General features: G+C 39.7%; 2 protein-coding genes across 2 annotated transcripts in view; both read left to right on the top strand.

Moving 5' to 3' along the window:
- Positions 1 to 10: 10 nt before the first annotated feature.
- On the top strand, positions 11 to 15,331 carry LOC117343306 (mucin-5AC-like). Its single transcript, XM_033905649.1, is given in 20 exon segments — positions 11 to 68; positions 1,567 to 1,662; positions 2,232 to 2,882; positions 3,128 to 3,234; positions 3,498 to 3,648; positions 4,269 to 4,500; positions 4,848 to 5,196; positions 5,769 to 6,072; positions 6,355 to 6,525; positions 7,459 to 7,472; positions 7,474 to 7,703; positions 8,304 to 8,609; positions 9,121 to 9,368; positions 9,808 to 9,992; positions 10,182 to 10,444; positions 10,863 to 10,993; positions 11,471 to 11,771; positions 12,225 to 12,787; positions 13,000 to 15,078; positions 15,321 to 15,331. Coding segments are annotated over 20 exon segments (6,450 nt in total).
- Positions 15,332 to 15,622: 291 nt separating this feature from the next.
- LOC117343172 (mucin-5AC-like) overlaps positions 15,623 to 21,818 on the top strand; it is a 61,801-nt gene continuing 55,605 nt past the window's right edge. The window contains exons 1-3 of the mRNA XM_033905505.1: positions 15,623 to 15,749; positions 16,268 to 16,602; positions 16,876 to 19,257. Of these exons, the coding sequence (XP_033761396.1) occupies positions 15,712 to 15,749; positions 16,268 to 16,602; positions 16,876 to 19,257 (2,755 nt within the window). The 5' untranslated portion in view covers positions 15,623 to 15,711. The remainder of the gene's footprint in view (positions 15,750 to 16,267; positions 16,603 to 16,875; positions 19,258 to 21,818) is intronic.

Genomic DNA, 21,818 nt, shown 5'->3' with positions numbered 1-21,818 from the left:
GACAATCGAGATGAGACCCAGAGCTCTCATTGTGTTTGATTTAACAATTATTTATATCAACTATCTATGTAAGATATTCTAAAGGAGCAGAACCGTGTGGAAAACTACCTGTATGATGATAAATAATTCCAGCGCTTAACTTGAATTTCAATATTTCATACGCATTCTAAAAAATCGGGGGTAGATATCTAATTAGGCCTATCTGGGTTGGCGATAACATAAGCTATTCTGGGTAGAACGAAAGTAGGTCCAAGCAATGACATATAAACGATTCTGAAGTTTCAAGGATCACTTATGAATTACATCATATCATTTTATATCGTTCAGCTCGGCGTCGATGAGTCGATGCGTCGATGCTGATGAAGAGTTATCGCACCGGAAGTAGTTCATATCACAGATGGCGCGAAAATTTGACTGATATCGTGCTTTGAGCTACGCAGAGTATGCAACATTTGAAAACTTTGTTTATTTTACAACAATTGCGTTATATCAACTTCTAATAATCACGCTTGTTGGCCCCGGACGGAAGCGCCCGGGTCTTGCTGTGGGAGGAACCCGGAGTACCGGGAAAACTAGGTGGTCGGGCAGGTGACCCCATACATTTTCACGTCCGATCGGGAAATCGAACCCGACCGCCTATGTGAAAGGCACGTGTGACGTGTTTTAATACCACTGTGCCACCCGACCACCGACGGAGCATATTTTAACTGACTAGATGAATTTAGGGATCACAGCACATTGCAGGAGCTTATTATTTTTATTATATAGCCTATCGATCAAGATACTAAAATATTTAAACGAGCTTAATTATGTGATTATAGGGGATTGCAATGAATGTTAATGATTATTAAAGACATAGTCACATAGTTTTGTCCATAGAGAGTGGGTAGGGTGAGAGGGGAGTATTCCATGCATGTGATTAAACAGTTTGTTTTAGGCAATGCATGTGTTTGTACATTAATTGTTTTTTTGTATCATGTAGTTATGTGGAAACATCTTAGTTTAGTTATGTCGGTCGGTCAAAGTATGCCCGACGACTTAAAATGAATAAAAAATATCATATCTTAAAAAATGTTAGTGTCAGGAAAAATAATATTTAAAGTTTCTGTTTGATGTCAAAAAGAAACCAGAGTTTTATCCTTATGATAATCTGCATGTATATATACATGTGATTCGATTCTAATATAAATCTAATACAGTAACAACAACTTGTCAAGTATTGTTAATGCTGAAGTATAGTATTTGTGGAGTAATTATATAAGCCTTAATTAGCAGGTGTATTTAATGATATAATTATCTCTCTCACAAAATGCATTCATCATTAACATTTAAATCTGAAAGTTTTTGAGGTTTTATCGGCCTAATAGTACCAGCTAGGCTGTCTTAAAACATCAGAAACTTTGCATTGGACTACATCAACATTGCTGGCAGGAAAGATCTAGGTAGATTATATATATATATGTATAAATTATGTGTATAATATGCATCTTACAAAAAGCATGTGTTATTACTAATTGACCCAACACCTTATTCAGTAAATTATACAGAATTTTTTTCTTTCTCCAGCTGTTTGTTCCCAAGGGTGTGAAAATGGTGGTTCCTGTGTCATGCCGGAAACCTGTGCATGTTCTAAGGGATGGAAAGGACTCCGCTGTGAAATTGGTAATTTCCGTGAAGCTTAAACTTAAATTGTTCAACTTTTTCATGTGTCAGCTGATGTTGACGAGCTATCTGTCAGGTCATAATACTTTGATAACTAATTAACCCTATCGGAATGTCTACAGACTATACGCACATGAATTAGACTGTCTAAATACGGAACATTGGGGAATAGGGAATCAAAACTGAATGTAATAGGGTCACTGGATCATAGATTTTATGCAAATTATTAGGTTATTACACAAATGTGTATACATGTACCCTTTTCACTTATAAATTTTGCAGGGATTGCAACTCCATTGCTTTGTTCGGCATTAACAGGGCCATGCCCCTGGTGTTAATTTAGTCATATTTCTGGTTGATTTTAAGCATATGCAAATATTTCACACTGTTCAGCTAATAAAACTCTAACCTGTTATAATGCAATTAGGCACACACAAACATTTGTAAGTCAGTCTGTATAAGATCTATATAGAATTAAAAAAAATTTTTTTTTAAAGAAATATTGTGTGTTACATGACACAATTGAGAATTAATCGCTCCAAAAGTTGAAAACAAAAAATGGTATTGAGGGGTTAGTTTGTGTGTTGTACCATCCCTATCTATTGCAGTTGACAGTGGTTCCTCTTCACCCGGGAGTGGCCTCCCTTCAGTCGCTACCCCCACAGGAGGCAGTACGCCCAGTCACTCCACATCCTATGATGCCACATGTGTGGCCTGGGGACAGGATCACTACCGGACATTTGACCGCAAGGTTTATTCATACCAGGGCCAGTGCGAATATGTTTTGCTAAAAGACTGTGCAGCTAACACATTCAACATCCACGTCATCAATGATCAGTCATGTTCCCCTGCATCACCATGTACAAGGCAGGTTGACGTTTATTTCGGAAATGTGAAAGTTTCATTAAGGAGGGAAGCAGCCGGGCCAGCAATTTTTTGGGATGGGTCGTTGATGACACTGCCGATGTCTAGAAACGGGCATGTTTTTGAGAAGCTTGGTGCCTACATTATCATCAGGAGCAACCTTGGATACATGTTACGTTGGGATGGGCGTGAGTCTGTGTTCCTTGCAGTTACCTCAGACCACCGTGGTAATACATGCGGACTCTGCGGTAAATACGATGGGGACAAGTCCAATGATTTCTTGACAGACTCTGGAAAAGTTGTCACCTCTGCTGCCAGTTTTGCTACAACATGGAAAAGGTCTACACTTGGCGGTGGTATGTTGATGACAAAAACATCATTTTTAAACCATATTGAATTTTTTGATAAATTTGTCTGATTATGGTAATAAATGAATAATATGTATTCAGATTAAATTAATTCAAGATCACAATGAAATAACAGTTGAATGATCTTCTATATAAATCTACTGTTAATATCCAAATTAAAATTGATGTTTTGTTTTACCCGTATGTAAGAAATTATGGTATAAAAATGATAATTATATTGATTGTGCTTTCAGGGACCTGTCCTGATGTTCCACAACAGACCTGCAGTCCAGCGGCCGCTACACAAGCTCAGTCCACCTGCTCCACCATCATGGGTTCCGCTTTCCAGTCTTGTCATTCGGTTGGTGATCTTGATATGGTCTGGGAAATGTCAAATATCAATGTTTATTGTAATGTATTTGACCAATATATTCTGTAAATTGAAACAAATGTCAATATGATAGGTGAATACATGTTAATTTATGTTATGTTATTTATTGATTCACAATTTTAATAAAAAAATCTTTGAAAATTGCAAGTTTAATATTGAAGATAACTGTTCATAAACAGTGGGAAAAAAAGGAAAAAACCTTCAACAAAATCCTTTTTTTTTTTTACACATAGACGATAGATCCCCAGCCATATCTGGAAGCATGTAAAAGTGATTGCTGTCAGAACTCCATACAGACTTGTACCTGTAACAGCTTTGAGGCCTACAGTCGTGCATGTATGGAGGCCAATGTCAAACTGTCCTGGAGAACGGATCAGCTATGTCGTATGTACAGACTTACATTAATTTGTAGAGTGCCATTATTTTATCCTGTTTTAAGTCCAAGAGGCCAATAAATAAACTCCTGACTCGTCATTAAGTTGGGGCTAGTGTTTGAATAATTGTGGGGCATTCAAGGAGCATTTAATAACACAGAACTGCAACAGACATTGTTGGCCTTATAACCAGGCAACCATATTTAAGGACAATAATCTATTAGCTGTTTAGTGCATTCTCTAGCTTAAAATTCTTATAATCTTTTAGTAGACAGGGATAAATGAGGGTCATTAATATTACTGGGAAATTCAGGATTTTGGAGAAACAAGATAGAAGTTTCCTTTATATGTATTGTAGAATATTTTGAGAATTTCAATAGATTTCTTAATCAAAAACATTGGTAAAAATCCCAAAATCTTTTTATTTCTGGTTTAAACTTCGTAAAAAAAATGAATTTTTGTTAAAAAAAAGAAATAGGTAAAAATGTAAATCTTTTTATCTCTGGATTAAACTTTGAAAAAAGAAATTGAATTTTTGGCTTAAACATCGGGAAAATCTCTTTAAGTCTGGTATCTCTCGGTTGGACTTGGAAATATGCAGTAGTACATAGATTTTTGCTATTTTACCAGCTGTCCAATGTCCTGGGAACTTTATTCACAAGGAGTGTGGAAGTACATGTTCAAGGACATGTGGCTCCAGCATGACGACATGCACTGATACGACATGTATTGACGGCTGCTTCTGTCCAGATAATATGGTTGTATCTGGGGATACCTGTGTGGCTGTCGATCAGTGTCCCTGTAAACATGGAGAGCATCTCCATCAGCCAGGGGAGACAATCAAGAAAGACTGTAATACCTGGTAAATATTAATGCCATGTTGTTGTTTTTTTGTGAGGACTTGGAACCAACATAAACATATTTTGTTATTTTCTAATTATTATTAAAATGTCTGGCAGTAAATAAATATTTCAATGTTGTCCTGGATGTTATTTTCAAAATATCTGTTGATAGATTCCATTTTAATAGAAGATAAGTTACAAATAGATTCTCAATATTTGGATAATTCCTATTAATAGCCAAAAATAAGAGGCCAAGACGTAAATGTCCTCAAAATAGTCCACAGAATTGCTGTCAAAAATGTCTTCTGTACAAATGATCATTTTACAGAAGAAATTTCTACAAGAGAGACATTGTTATTACTTTCAGTACATGCAAAAATGCAGCCTGGGACTGCACCACGAAGAAATGTTCTGCAACCTGTTCTGCTACGGGTGACCCTCACTACATGACATTTGATGGCAAGCGGTATGATTTCATGGGTGAATGTACATACTATTTGATTAAACAGTCACCAAACTTTAACATCCTGGCAGAAAACGTACACTGTGGTCATAGAGGTGCGTCCTGTACCAAGTCTGTCACGATCGAGTATGGTGGTCACACAATCAAGATGGGTTTCCAGCATGATCTCACCGTAGACTCCGTCAGCACACCAAGGTTTCCATACAGAGGAACTGGCATCGTTGTTGATAGAATTAATTCACTCTTCATAAAGGTATATTTAGCAGTAGAAAATAATGAATTGCATTTTTCAGAAATTCTGTTGTGATCTATATATTACATATGTAATTTTTGGTCTTATAAGTGATCACATTTAGGGAGCTATTTTGTTTTTATTTATTGGTACATTTGTATATTGATTAACATGTAATGTTCCTGAGAACTTTCTTTTGTGGTTTGGAGATTTCAAATCATTTTGTGGGTACAAATTTCTTTAGTTAGTTTTTACATTGTGTGGTTTCATAGTTACCATGAAAACAATGAAAGTTTATTCACAATGAATATTTTATGTCATACAATATTTTGATATTTTTTAATACAGTGGTCGCCATTTTATGCATTTTTGTGATTAGTAGTATATATGCTGTCGGCCTTGTAGCATCTTTAGTGTTTTAAAGCTTTTCTGAATTGTTCAATTCTGTAGTTCCTCACCTAAGCCTCATTTAGGGATAGATTAATTTTGTTGCTACAAAAAATTATTCTTACACAAAAGAAAGATATTTTCAGCATTTTCAATTCTTAATTTACCAAATTTTCATGCTTGAAAAAACTTGGGATACTTTGCAGGCAACTTTGGACAATGGTGTTACTATACTCTGGGATGGTAAAACGCGTGCCTACATCACAGTACCTCCCACCTTTGTCAACAAAACTCAGGGCCTGTGTGGTACCTACGACTTTAAGCAATCCAATGACTTTCTGACAAGAGAGGGTGATATTGAAACTTCACCAGCAAACTTTGGGAACCGATGGAAAGTCAGCCCTAATTGTAAAGATGTTGGGGAGGTGGTGAATTCCTGTGACGAAAATGCCCAGAATAAAGTGAAAGCTGAACAATACTGTGCTTACCTGTCTGGGGACATCTTCAAATGTAAGTAACTCACCATTATATAATAGAAAATGCTCTAAATGATAGTCGTTTTCAAATTATCAATACTTTTTAGTTTTTGCAGAGTCTTTCTATACATTGTGTAAAACTTGTTCATTCTCTCTTGTTTTTGTCTTTGTATCGTTTCATTGCCCATCAAAGGAGTCCCTTAGAGCAAGTCGTTTTTGGTATCTTAAGATATATTTAGAAATCTTTTTGATGAAAATTGATTTTAGATGTATGAAAATTTGATTCAACATGAACGAATTTTTTTTCACTTCCCAGCATGCCATAGTATTGTGGACTACGCAACAGATCTACAAGACTGTACATTTGACATGTGTCAGTGCCAAGACAATGTCAAAGACTGCCTGTGTCCCATTCTCGGCAGCTATGCACAACGTTGTGCTAACTCAGGTGTCTCAATCCCATGGCGTCTCAACGTCTCTGAATGTAGTAGGTATTACAAAAACTGCCTGAAATCAACATCTCTATATCTCAAAATGTAGTAGGTATTACAAAAACTGCCTGAAATCAACATCTCTATATCTCAAAGTGTGGTAGGTATTACAAAAACTGCCTGAAATCAACATCACTATTCCTCCAAATGTGGTAGGTATTACAAAAATTGCCTGAAATCAGCATCTCTATTCCTCCAAATGTGGTAGGTATTACAAAAACTGCCTGAATCAACATCTCTATATCTCAAAATGTGGTAGGTATTACAAAAACTGCCTGAAATCAACATCTCTATATCTCAAAATGTGGTAGGTATTACAAAAACTGCCTGAAATCAACATCTCTATATCTCAAAATGTGGTAGGTATTACAAAAACTGCCTGAAATCAACATCTCTATATCTCAAAATGTAGTGGGTATTACAAAAACTGCCTGAAATCAACATCTCAATGTCTCCATGGTAGGTATACAATTATAAAAAAAGCCTGAAATAAACATCTTAACATGTGTTAGGTTTATGTCCTAAATTACACAATGTAAAAAAGAAACTATTTGAAAGTCCATCAGCTGTGTTAGGACAATTGTAGCTCTCTAAATATTCATTTAAATGCTAACCAAACTTAACAAGTAATTGGAGACCTTTCCTTAAAGAAATTTATTTAATACAAAATTGATTGTACGTGTACCTTTGTTACCTAAAATATTAATTTATAATAAAGATGGTAAAAGTTCAATATTCTCTTAAGTCTTTAAATGATTTGGGCAAATTAACTTTCACATCTAAGAGTTATTCATTGATGATTGGAAATGTTATCCCTTTTTAAAATTATTGGTCGGAAAGTGGAAGAAATATATCACATATGTGAAAGGGTGTGTTGTTCATTTCTAAAATGATTAAAACCTCACTGTTATTCCATGTCTGTTTTTCAGTGTTACCCTGTACGGGAGGGACAGGAGTACCAGGTGTGTCCTAACGAATGTAAGCGTACCTGTGACGTTTTGGGGAAGTTTCCAGACTGTGTACAGTCCCAGGAGTGTGCAGAGGGTTGTGCCTGTCCTGCTGGTCAGTCTCTCAATGACAACGGTGAATGTGTGACCATTGACCAGTGTCCCTGCGTGTTTGGTGAACGCCAGATGGAGCCAGGCAAAGTTGTCATGATGGAGGACAAAATTTGGTATGTCCAAAAACGTCCTTGATATAGACCTCACAGTCTTTCTCCCTAGGTGACAAGTAAGACAAGCTTATCAAGGGTTGTTACAAATATCAATATAAAATGGGGTTAGGGGGGGTTGACACTTCAGTTATTACTGATTTGCTGTCTACATGATTCCATCTCTTGCCAGCATTTGTCTCTCTGACTAATGTCGATGCATTGTTGGCATTTTGTCATAAGTGGCTAGTATGCTACTTGCTTCACAACATTATATGGATGCTAAGATCCAAATATTTGTTAAAATGTCAAATAATTTGTGCAATGGGTCCTTGGAAAACAAATTCATTGGATTGAATGACACTGTTTTGCATGACAAAAACAAGTTGTAAGCTATCACAATACAGTATCTTTGCCTGCAAGGATCTGTATGCTATGAATTCTACATCAAGAAAAATTCAAATCTCCTGTATTTTGAACTGTTTATGTAGATTATAAATTTAAAAGATGATTGACATGACATAGTAATTACATGAATAATGACATATACATTCTAATGATTGCCACATCCTTCTGATATAGAAATTACTTTTAATAACTAATGTTAACATGCTTGCTTTGCAGTACTTGTCGTAATGCACACTGGGACTGCCAGCTCCCTTCCCCCAATGTTGCTCTGGCTAACATTTCCTCACCTTGTCCGGAAAACGAAGAATACACCAAGTGCTCGTCCGACTGCCCTTTGACTTGTCAGAATATGGCCACACCTCCTACCTGTCCCACCCCAAGTGATTGTCAGCCAGGCTGCCGTTGTAAACCTGGATATGTCCGTGAGGGTGATAGCTGTATCCTAGCTGGCGACTGTCCATGTCACCATGGAGGAAAGGCCTATCGTGAGGGAGAGACCATGGTTATGGACTGTAACCAGTGGTTCGTATATACTCGCTCTTTATGATTGAAATGATTTCTTCCTGATGCCCTGATCTTGTTACTGAAGATCAAATGTAACCTAGATATGTCTAGTTATTTTCAATATGACGTTGAATGTCGTATAATATTTTTTATAGTATTTTTATAGATGAATTTTTAAGGAAGATCAAATTTTCAAAATTTTAAAGTATGTCCACAATAATATTTTCATTTATAACAACATGGATAATTTTGGAACTGCATGCCCATATGATTTTTTTAAAACATATTACAGAGAGGAGATAGATCAATATTTTATCTTCTTTGACAAAACATTTGTTTGGTATTCTCCCTGTAAAGTCTCTATTAATCATGTTCCAATATTTTTCTTCCTTCTGAACAATATTGCAGTAATCGCCCATTAAGTCATTCATGCATCTTTATTCATTAATATCTTCAAAAAAAATCCTATCTGTTTTTATAGTTGACTATTACCCATGGTATATGAAAAAAAATTGTTGCTCCCTTACAGCACCTGTACCAGCACCAAGTGGGTGTGTGAGAACAAAGACTGTCCCGCAGTCTGTAGTGCCTACGGCGACTCACATTACCACACATTTGATGGCAAAACCTACGAGTTCCAGGGTAACTGTGACTATGTTCTGGCTAAAGCATCCCCAGATAACCCCAACCAGTTCCAGATCACCACAGAAAATATTCCTTGTGGAACAAGTGGTGTAACCTGTACCAAATCAATCACATTTGAAGTAGGAGTGCCTGGTAAGTACTAAAGTAAAATAAAGGAAAGATTATTTAAAAAAAGGATTATTAAAAAATTACCAGGAAATATATTGAGAAGAATATATGTCTGTTGTATAAATAACCATGCAGAAAAGGTCTTTTAAAACATTTAAACAATAAAAAAAAAAAAAAAAAAAGTGAATTAAAACTGGTGCAGAAAAAAAAGAAGCACATGAAATGAAATACACAAAATATCCAAGAAAATCTATAAATGTAAGGATAGTACTGCCCTCCAGAAGTAACTTGACAATACCACAAAATCAAAAAAAGTATTAGTATGCAAAATATAATCTGATAATTAATTGATTTATCTGTGAATGTTCTAGCATATGAAACACACTCTTAATAGCTGTTCATCTATAAAGATGAACAGTGTTTCATTTGATCTTGTTGGCTGCAACTTTTTATTGTTTGACAGGGAGCCTGAACTTCTTCAGAATCCAGTTGATCAGAGGCAAGCCTGTATTTGTGGAATCCAACTCGCCTTTTCACAAACAAGAGATTGGGAACTTTGTGATCATTTCAACAGACAGTGGTATCACATTGACTTGGGATAGGGGTACCCGAGTGTACCTCAAACTTTCTACCATCCACAAGGGCAAGGTACAGAGTCATTGATTTCAAGATTTGCTTTCTGAATGAAATTATTTAATTATATTGACTGTAGAAATAATGTATCCAATTTTGATGAATGTGATGAAATATTACTATTTGAAGATGAAAAACTGTTCATTAAAATGGTCTTATGTCATTAAAATTTATTAACACAGAATCATTATAATCATAACACAGGTTGTTGGTCTTTGTGGAAACTTCAATGGAGACCAGCTGGATGATTTTGCTATGCCTCAGGGCGGACCTCCAGCAGTGAAGGTCACGACCTTTGCTGACAGCTGGAAAGTGCGTCAAGCCTGTGCTACCCCAGGGGTGATAACCGATACTTGTGAGGCTGCGCCACACCGTAAACCTTGGGCACAACAAAAATGTAGCATACTACAGTCACACATATTCCAGCCCTGCCACCATCTCATCCCTGTTCAGGAGTACTTAAACAGGTTTGTATGATGTGTAAAAAGATGATGAACTAATTGATCTGCAGTAATTGACACTATTTAACAAATTAAGCTCATTTGATTTCAATACTTCTGCTAGGGATCGAACCTGGGACCCTCTTAGTCTAATGCTCAACCGATCTAGCTACAGAAAAGTTATCTGCAGTCGAGTGGTCTATTACCAGGTGTATTTTTTTGACACCTGTGCGTGTGACCTGGGCAGTGATGGCGAGTGTCTATGTGAACCTGTTGTATGTGTTTACAGGTGTATTTTTGACACCTGTGTGTGTGACCTGGGAGGTGACTGCGAGTGTCTATGATTACCTGTTGTATCTGTTTACAGGTGTATTTTTGACACCTGTGTGTGTGACCTGGGAGGTGACTGCGAGTGTCTATGATTACCTGTTGTATCTGTTTACAGGTGTATTTTTGACACCTGTGCGTGTGACCTGGGCGGTGACTGTGAGTGTCTATGTACTGCCATTGCTGCCTATGCCCATCAGTGTGCTATCAGTGGACTTCCCATCAAATGGAGAACTGAGGAACTCTGTGGTATGTGTATTTTAAATCGTTCAATAGATGTGTCCAAGACATTCTTCAAAATTTGTCCTTACATGTTTCTGTACTCATCAGAAAATCACTTGGAATCCATGATAATTTCATTTCATTTTACAAAAAGCAGTAGATATAATGTGGTTAAAGGAAATTACTCAAAGCATATCAAACACATTTAAAACACTAAACATTTCTTCGAAATTCCTTAGCTGCTTTTTAATCTATACATATAATGACAAATTATCATACTTATCAAACAAGATAATAGGAACTTCTGGGAAAGCTCAGTTATTTAAGAAAAATCTAAATTTCATGGAAAAAAATTAAATAAAAAAAAATTGCTTTTTGGCTATAAAAGCCTGGTATTCTATCTTCTTTCCTTGGCCATTATAAAAATAAGACTTACTTCCTTGTGTTGGTAAGATCAATCCGTCCAGAGAGTGGATAAGCATTAAATGTTTCTGTTTTATGCAGCGATACAGTGTGAGGATTGTGAAGCTTACAATCCCTGTATATCACTCTGCCCAAAACGTACTTGTGACAACCATCTGGTCTACGATACCGTTACATCCGGCTGTCAGGAACAAAACTGTGTAGAAGGATGCGATATCGAACCATGTCCGTCTGGACAGGTGTATGACAGCTCAGCCGAGCCAATGACATGTATCCCAGAAGCCTTCTGTAACACAACTGTGTGTTCTGTTAACGGGAAGGACTACAGACAAAACGAACGTATCACAGATGGGTCTGTCTGTCAGGCTGAATGTGAGATATGGTTAGTATAGAGGAGTACCTTTAAAGGGCAGGCACTTCAAGTATTAATTCTGTGATAGTTTAAAGAAAGACAACTGTAATATATCTATATTGCCAATAATAGTCTATATATATATATATATAACTTTTATCTAACATGAGAAAAATTGGCCTTTGGAAAATCCATGTTTTTTATCTTCAGAAGATAAATTTATTGTAATATTATTATTTTTATTATTATAGAGGAGTGTTAAAGTTAATAAATATTTTATAAAAGGTTTTTGATGAATATGATAAATTGTTTTATTTACCATAAATTGAAGAATTAGACAAGGAAATGTAACAGTAGCATGCAGAATTAAATGCTTTTTGATAAAGCAAACTCGTCATATATCCCGAAGGTAGAGTAGGGTTGCAGTTATTAAGTCAAATACAGTATACAACGATTTTTATACATAATGTAATTTGTTACCAGTTACTGTGACGATGGTAAAATCAAGAGGAATGGCTACTGTAGTACAACATTAGGGCCATCCACAGTACAGAGTGGAAATCCAACTCCAGGTCCGATGGTTGGTCCTAATGGCCACCCAACACCTGGTCCTGGCTCTGGACAGACTGGCGTACCAACGGCCCACCCGCAGCCTGGTAGCCACGGTAACCCCACAGCTGGTCCAGGATACACCAAACCACACCAAGATGGATGGTACAAGACCACACCCGCGACTTTTGGTCTTACTGTTCTGCCACCTGTTTGTGTGGCAAACGGGTGGACAAGTTGGATGAGTATTGCAGTACCAACAGCATTCAACCGTGGGGATGTGGAAACAATGCAGGGACTAAGAGAAAAATATACATTCTGTGATGCTAGCATGGTGACAGAGATCCAATGTAGAGTCATTGGCACCAACACCATGGCAGACCAGGCAGGACAACGTGCTACTTGTGATCTGGCAACTGGACTTGTGTGTAACAATGCATATCAGCGTAATGGTGGAATCTGTTATGACTATGAAGTTCGTTATAACTGTGATTGTGGTGAGTAGAAATAAATCCATACATCAGGCTCATATAAAAGGTGTTATTGCTTGCTTTTAAGCAAAGATAATATTTTGTCGAAAGCAAAATCATAAATTAAATAGTATACATGTATTATGTTTTTTGTGAAAATAAGTTGAATCAACAGTAGGAAATTAAATGCCAATGTGAGAAAATTTCTGATTAGTTTAAAAGTTGTTCCTGAATTTTAGCTCCAACGGCAGCTCCAGGATTAGGACCTAATGGTCAACCCACAGCTGGTCCAGGATTAGGACTTAATGGTCAGCCCACAGCTGGTCCAGGATTAGGACCCAATGGTCAGCCCACAGCTGGCCCAGGATTAGGACTTAATGGACAGCCCACAGCAGGCCCAGGATTAGGACCCAACGGTCAGCCCACAGCTGGTCCAGGATTAGGACCTAATGGCCAGCCCACAGCTGGTCCAGGACTAGGACTTAATGGTCAGCCCACCGCTGGTCCAGGACTAGGACCCAACGGTCAGCCAACAGCTGGTCCAGGACTAGGACCCAATGGTCAGCCCACAGCTGGTCCAGGATTAGGACCCAATGGTCAGCCCACAGCTGGTCCAGGATTAGGACCTGATGGAAAACCCACAGCTGCTCCAGTTATCGGCCCAGATGGAAAACCAATTTTGCCGACCCCAATGCCAGGGGTACCATATCCTCTCAAGCCTTCTTGTGAATGGTCAGAATGGATGAACAGCTACAAGAGAACAGCCTCCAGCAAAGGAGACTATGAAACAATTAGTAACCTCCGCCTGGCTTACTCTTTCTGTGAATTCCCTTCAAAGATTCAATGTCGCATCACAAACCAACATACACCATTGAACCAAGCTGGTCAGATGGGTGTGTCCTGTGATATCAACAGAGGTTTGGTTTGTGAGGATATCAACCAGAACACTGCCACTTGTCTGGACTATGAGGTGCGTGTGTATTGTAATGATGCCTGTCATCCCACTGCTCAACCTGGTGTTGGGCCCAATGGTCAGCCCACAGCTGGTCCAGGAATAGGACTAAATGGTCAGCCCACAGCTGGTCCAGGATTAGGCCCAGATGGAAAACCTACTGCTGGTCCAGGATTAGGACCCAACGGTCAACCCACGGCAGGTCCAGGAATAGGACTAAATGGTCAGCCCACAGCTGGTCCAGGATTAGGCCCAGATGGAAAACCTACTGCTGGTCCAGGATTAGGACCCAACGGTCAGCCCACAGCTGGTCCAGGAATAGGACTAAATGGTCAGCCCACAGCTGGTCCAGGATTAGGCCCAGATGGAAAACCTACTGCTGGTCCAGGATTAGGACCCAACGGTCAACCTACGGCTGGTCCAGGATTAGGCCCAGATGGAAAACCTACCGCTGGTCCAGGATTAGGACCCAACGGTCAGCCAACGGCTGGTCCAGGATTAGGCCCAGATGGAAAACCTACTGCTGGTCCAGGATTAGGACCCAATGGTCAGCCAACGGCTGGTCCAGGATTAGGCCCAGATGGAAAACCTACCGCTGGTCCAGGAGTAGGACCCAATGGGCAGCCCACAGCTGGTCCAGGATTTGGACCCAATGGTCAACCCACAGCTGGACCTGGATTAGGACCCAATGGGCAGCCCACAGCTGGTCCAGGAGTAGGACCTAATGGACAGCCCACTGCTGGTCCAGGATTTGGACCCAATGGTCAACCAACAGCAGGCCCAGGATTAGGACCCAATGGCCAACCCACAGCTGGTCCAGGAGTAGGACCTAATGGTCAGCCAACAGCTGGCCCAGGATTAGGACCCAATGGTCAGCCAACAGCAGGCCCAGGACTAGGACCCAATGGTCAACCCACAGCTGGTCCAGGAGTAGGACTTAATGGTCAGCCAACAGCTGGCCCTGGATTGGGACCCAATGGTCAGCCAACAGCTGGTCCAGGAGTAGGACTTAATGGTCAGCCAACAGCTGGTCCAGGAGTAGGACCCAATGGTCATCCCACAGCTGGCCCTGGATTGGGACCCAATGGTCAGCCCACAGCTGGTCCAGGATTAGGACCTGATGGAAAACCAACAGCTGGTCCAGGATTAGGACCCAACGGTCAGCCCACAGCTGGTCCAGGATTAGGACCTGATGGAAAACCCACAGCTGGTCCAGGTTTAGGACCCAATGGCCACCCCACTGCTGGTCCAGGATTAGGACCTGATGGAAAACCCACAGCTGGATTTACTCCCAACCCCCTTTTGGGTGAAACCACAGTTGTTACCCTCCAGACCACACACATCTATTACACACCAGGGAATAGTGGTAAGTTTACAAAAACACAATTTATTCCTTGTAATTGTGGCAATATGAATTGACACAGGAAACTGTTTTGTAGGCAGGAACCTAAATCATTATAGATATTTTTAATTTCCTCCAGTTTCAAAATTCTTGGATTGAAAGATTTTGGTTTCCAGCTATTCAGGGAATATGCTTTAAATACTTGTATTGGTAAACAAAGCTTTTCTGTTAGCTGAGTTTCTTTTGTTTGATGTTGGTGTCTTCAGAAATAGTTTGATGGCTCAACTATGTTTTTCTCTCTATCTTTATCTCAAATTTTTTTCTTCTCAAAAGCCTTGAATGCCTAATAGAAAATGAAATATTTTTACCTCCATCCAGTGATAATAACTTGACTATTAATGTTTATATTGCTTCCTATATGTGTCTTGAAAAGGTCTATAATGGTTAAAAAAACATTGTTTTTGTATCTCGGCAAAGAAAGCTGGTATATAATATATCTTTGTACAGATGCAGTAGTGTACATGCATGTTGAGTTTAACATTTATCCTACATCGGTTACTAGGGTGTGACAATGAGCTGGGAGTGTCCAGTCCAGTCCAAGTTCCAAATGACCAGTTAGATTCTTCATCATCAACGGGCGCTTCCACCGATGCTAACATGGCCCGACTCCGAGGGACTGCTGCGTGGGTTGCAAGGTAAGTTTGTAATAGTGCTATCCTCCTAGAATCAATTCTAGGTACATGGTATACTTGTGTTGATTTTGTATATTTAAACTATAATTTTGTAGTTTGTGTTTAAGTTTATCAAGATTTGATTCATTTTGGTTCTGTGAGGGAACCTCATTTGCTATTCCTAAGTTTTTTTTCTATTTATGTCCAAAAAAAAAACCCAACTCAGATACCTATATAAGCATGACATCAAGTATGCATTGACATTTCTATTTTATTGAAACAGACAAAAGAAAATGCATGCTATCTTTCACAAAATTCAGGAAGTTTTGAAATTTCTTACATTGACACCACATATCTGTGTTCGGTATTGAACATGAGACTCCTTGCTTACTAGTCAGACCCCACTGAATTTGGCAAAGATATAAATTCTTACTTGTGATGTCAGTAGGAAGTAGCTGGTGCAAGACCATTATTTCTCATATCTCATCTTAGAAAGTTAGAAGAATGATTCTTTGATCTAAGCAATACACTGACTGTTGTAGATACAATGATGACCAGCAGTTTGTCCAAGTCGACCTGAAGCAACCAACACGGATCTCTGGTATAGTCCTACAGGGCAATCCCCTCACAGCAAAGTGGGTCACCAAGTATGTGGTGTTGGTCAGTGACGATGGAGTCAATTTTACCCCTTATCATGAGACTGGCTCTGCTGAGGAGATGGTTTTTGTTGGAAGTCATGACCAAAATACACCTGTCAAAGCTCGATTTGACAGAGAAATCCTAACCAACTTTGTCCGCATACAGCCTCGTAAATGGCAAGGTGGCATTTCTCTACGATTTGATGTTCTCAGCTGTTACAAGACCTTGCTGTCTACAGGTACTTGGCATTAGCATTGACTGTCTGAATTGCTTGGATTTGACAGAGGAACACACATGAATTTCTTTTGCTTTGATTTATCCTATTTTATTGAGATTTTCTATGATAAACATGATAAAATTATTCTGTGAATTTAGTAAACAAATATGTAGTAATAACTACTTTAACAGTAAATTTTATATTACATTTTAGATTCAAATGCATAAAGATTTCAGCAACTTTCATTTATTTAGTATTCCATTACTTATTCAGTTTTTCATCATTTTTGAGTAGCTAATCCAGGATTAGGACCCAATGGTCAGCCTACAGCAGGTCCAGGACTAGGACCAAATGGTCAGCCCACAGCAGGTCCAGGATTTGGACCTAATGGTCATCCGACAGCAGGCCCAGGCCTAGGACCCAATGGTCAACCAACAGCTGGTCCAGGAGTAGGACCCAATGGTCAGCCAACAGCTGGTCCAGGAGTAGGACCTAATGGTCACCCTACAGCAGGCCCAGGCCTAGGACCAAATGGTCAGCCAACAGCTGGTCCAGGATTCGGACCTAATGGTCAGCCCACAGCAGGCCCAGGCCTAGGACCCAATGGTCAGCCCACAGCTGGTCCAGGATTTGGACCTAATGGTCATCCGACAGCAGGCCCAGGCCTAGGACCCAATGGTCAACCAACAGCTGGTCCAGGAGTAGGACCCAATGGTCAGCCCACTGCAGGACCAGGTTTAGGACCCGATGGTAAGCCCACAGCTGGTCCAGGATTTGGACCTAATGGTCAGCCTACAGCAGGCCCAGGCCTAGGACCAAATGGTCAGCCAACAGCTGGTCCAGGATTCGGACCTAATGGTCAGCCTACAGCAGGACCAGGTCTCGGACCTAATGGTCAGCCTACAGCAGGACCAGGTTTAGGACCCGATGGTAAGCCCACAGCTGGTCCAGGATTCGGACCTAATGGTCAGCCTACAGCAGGACCAGGTTTAGGACCCGATGGCAAGCCCACAGCTGGTCCAGGATTTGGACCTAATGGTCAGCCTACAGCAGGCCCAGGTCTAGGACCCAATGGTCAGCCAACAGCTGGTCCAGGAGTAGGACCCAATGGTCAGCCCACAGCAGGACCAGGTTTAGGACCCGATGGTAAGCCCACAGCTGGTCCAGGATTCGGACCTAATGGTCAGCCTACAGCAGGACCAGGTCTTGGACCTAATGGTCAGCCTACAGCTGGTCCAGGATTAGGACCTGATGGTCAGCCCACTGCCGGTCCAGGATTAGGACCCCATGGTCAGCCCACTGCTGGTCCAGGATTAGGACCTGATGGAAAACCAACAGCTGGTCCAGGATTCGGACCCAATGGTCAGCCAACAGCAGGCCCAGGACTAGGACCTAATGGTCAGCCCACAGCTGGTCCAGGAGTAGGACTCAATGGTCAGCCCACTGCTGGTCCAGGATTAGGACTCAATGGTCAGCCCACAGCTGGACCCGGATTAGGACCTGATGGAAAACCTACAGCAGGCCCAGGAGTAGGACCCAATGGTCAGCCCACTGCTGGTCCAGGATTAGGACCTGATGGAAAACCAACAGCTGGTCCAGGATTCGGACCCAATGGTCAGCCAACAGCAGGCCCAGGACTAGGACCTAATGGTCAGCCCACAGCTGGCCCAGGAGTAGGACTCAATGGTCAGCCCACTGCTGGTCCAGGATTAGGACCCAATGGTCAGCCCACAGCTGGTCCAGGATTAGGACCCAATGGTCAGCCCACTGCTGGTCCAGGATTAGGACCTGATGGAAAACCAACAGCTGGTCCAGGATTCGGACCCAATGGTCAGCCAACAGCAGGCCCAGGACTAGGACCTAATGGTCAGCCTACAGCTGGTCCAGGAGTAGGACTCAATGGTCAGCCCACTGCTGGTCCAGGATTAGGACTCAATGGTCAGCCCACAGCTGGACCCGGATTAGGACCTGATGGAAAACCTACAGCAGGCCCAGGAGTAGGACCCAATGGTCAGCCCACTGCTGGTCCAGGATTAGGACCTGATGGAAAACCAACAGCTGGTCCAGGATTCGGACTCAATGGTCAGCCAACAGCAGGCCCAGGACTAGGACCTAATGGTCAGCCCACAGCTGGTCCAGGAGTAGGACTCAATGGTCAGCCCACTGCTGGTCCAGGATTAGGACCCAATGGTCAGCCCACCGCTGGACCCGGATTAGGACCTGATGGAAAACCTACAGCAGGCCCAGGAGTAGGACCAAATGGTCATCCCACTGCTGGTCCAGGATTAGGACCTGATGGTCAACCCACAGCTGGTCCAGTAGTAGGACCAAATGGTCAGCCAACAGCTGGTCCAGGATTGGGACCAAATGGTCAGCCCACAGCTGGTCCAGGAGTAGGACAAAATGGTCAGCCCACTGCTGGTCCAGGATTAGGACCTGATGGTCAACCCACAGCTGGTCCAGGATTAGGGCCCAATGGTCAGCCCACAGCTGGTCCAGGATTAGGACCTGATGGAAAACCTACAGCTGGTCCAGGATTAGGACCAAATGGTCAGCCCACCGCTGGTCCAGGATTAGGACCTGATGGAAAGCCAACAGCTGGTCCAGGATTAGGACCTGATGGAAAGCCCACAGCTGGTCCAGGATTAGGACCAGATGGAAAACCAACAACTGAAGGTATTCTTTTTGTTAATCTTTTGTTACATTTTGTTAAAATGATAGACATGTTCTAAATTGATTTAAAATTTGATAGACCTGTCACCAAATGTTATTGCATTAAAACATAATAATAAAATAATGCCAGATTTAATCATTGTTGTATTCATATAGCTGTGTGTGTTCTAATCATAGCTATGGTAGCAGTGTACAGTAAAAATGCCAAATTCTGAAAAATATGGCACATGCTTTAGATATGTAAACATTGCCAGTTAACCTTACATATAACCTCTAATAAAGTATATATATTTGAAATCTGTACAACATTTGCAATTTTAATAGAGCTCTGAAGGATAAGTAAACTGATATTTTCTGTGATTTTTAGAGCTGTGAATACCATGGTAACAGCTTAAAAAATTCTCAAAAATTGCAAAATATTATGATATTTGACCCAAAATGGCACAATTCTCTACACAATTTTTTTTCTGAAACCTATTTAAAATTAAATATCTCTATCCCAAAGACAGAATTAATCTTGTTTGGACATATGTTGTAAATTAAGTTTTTCCGCTATCTTACCTTTTCTGTGGGCTTCCATTTTGCGCTGTAGGCGAAACTAAATTTCCTGTGTAAACACACGTTCGGAAAATCCGGATATTTAAAATCCGGAACCAATTTATTGATTTTTGTTTTAATAAATGTGAAGCCTGTATGTACTACTTCATACTGGATATACCAATTATAGTGTACATTTATTTTTTCATTTTTTATACATATCATAATACAGGAGTTATTTGCTTAACAAAAAAATTGCCCATGGCCAGGCTGTCTTACTGTGGTGTGCTACCTTATACATCACTTTCGTTAATTCTAATTTTACTAAAAACCCCATGAATGTCTAGAATATGTTCCGACGAACAAAATGACATATCGGGTTACTGTGTATCTTTAATAGTCACCGAGTATTGCTGATTTCCCTGAGAGGTGTATTTTGACAACTTTTTCTCCCAATCCAGTAATAAGGGGAGGTAATTTTAAAGATGAAAACTCCCATAATTCTGTATATCTCTTGAATAAAGTTGTGTTTTGAGTTGAATGTGGTACTTTGAGTCTCTGTGCATGTAATCAAGCAAAAAATACTATACAACTATCAAATTTAGCCTTGTAATATGACGTCATAGTTACCATGACGTCATCAGCAACTATGACGTCATCAGATGGTATCTATGACGTCATAAATACTCAATGGTGTCATAATAAATAACCAAATTCCTTTCCAAACCTCAGCTTAGCAACACATGCAATATTCTAACTGATAAATCATGACATGACATCCAAGATTTCAAAATGTCATGCCTATGACATCACAGTCATCTGTTTCCACCCCGGTAATTCAGATATGTACCAATGATCATATGAAAGTGTCCGCTGATCCCATTTTATGCGGAAAATGCTATTTTTTCTGCTTTACCGAAGGAAGTGACAATAATTGACAATATTGTATCAACCGTACACTCCATCAATTGAAATTACATGCTTACCAATGTATAAATAAATTGAAAATAATGGTTTCACCAAATATTTCAAAAAATAACACTTACTGTAATAGTTTCCATGGATACGGGGTAATAAATCAGGTAAAACAAACCAGAATTCGGTCTATATGGTTTGTTAGATACCCAATAAGTTATTTTGGGTTTGTTATAAAACATAGCATATCTTTTCAATTTACACTGACTCATTAACATTATGCTTAATTAACCCACCCTTAAAATGGGTAAATATGCGAGTTACCTCCCTTGATTCCTCGAATATGACAAGCCTGATAATAAACAAGTTTTAAATTGTTTTTATGCATTTTTGAGCAATAATGAACTAAAATGAAGCTTAATCAAGCATAATTAAGCACAATTTCCAAAAAATAACATTTTTCAGCCCTTATAAGGTAGCAGTGTACAGTAAAAATGCCAAATTCTGAAAAATATGGCACATGCTTTAGATATGTAAACATTGCCAGTTAACCTTACATATAACCTCTAATAAAGTATATATATTTGAAATCTGTACAACATTTGCAATTTTAATAGAGCTCTGAAGGATAAGTAAACTGATATTTTCTGTGATTTTTAGAGCTGTGAATACCATGGTAACAGCTTAAAAAATTCTCGAAAATTGCAAAATATTATGATATTTGACCCAAAATGGCACAATTCTCTACACAATTTTTTTTCTGAAACCTATTTAAAATTAAATATCTCTATCCCAAAGACAGAATTAATCTTGTTTGGACATATGTTGTAAATTAAGTTTTTCCGCTATCTTACCTTTTCTGTGGGCTTCCATTTTGCGCTGTAGGCAAAACTAAATTTCCTGTGTAAACACACGTTCGGAAAATCCGGATATTTAAAATCCGGAACCAATTTATTGATTTTTGTTTTAATAAATGTGAAGCCTGTATGTACTACTTCATACTGGATATACCAATTATAGTGTACATTTATTTTTTCATTTTTTATACATATCATAATACAGGAGTTATTTGCTTAACAAAAAAATTGCCCATGGCCAGGCTGTCTTACTGT

Source organism: Pecten maximus, chromosome 15 (assembly GCF_902652985.1).
Source record: "Pecten maximus chromosome 15, xPecMax1.1, whole genome shotgun sequence".
NCBI classification, from domain to species: Eukaryota; Metazoa; Mollusca; class Bivalvia; order Pectinida; family Pectinidae; genus Pecten; species Pecten maximus.
The sequence above is the reverse complement of the archived record's forward strand: the minus strand, read 5'-3'. Positions and strand labels throughout refer to the sequence as shown.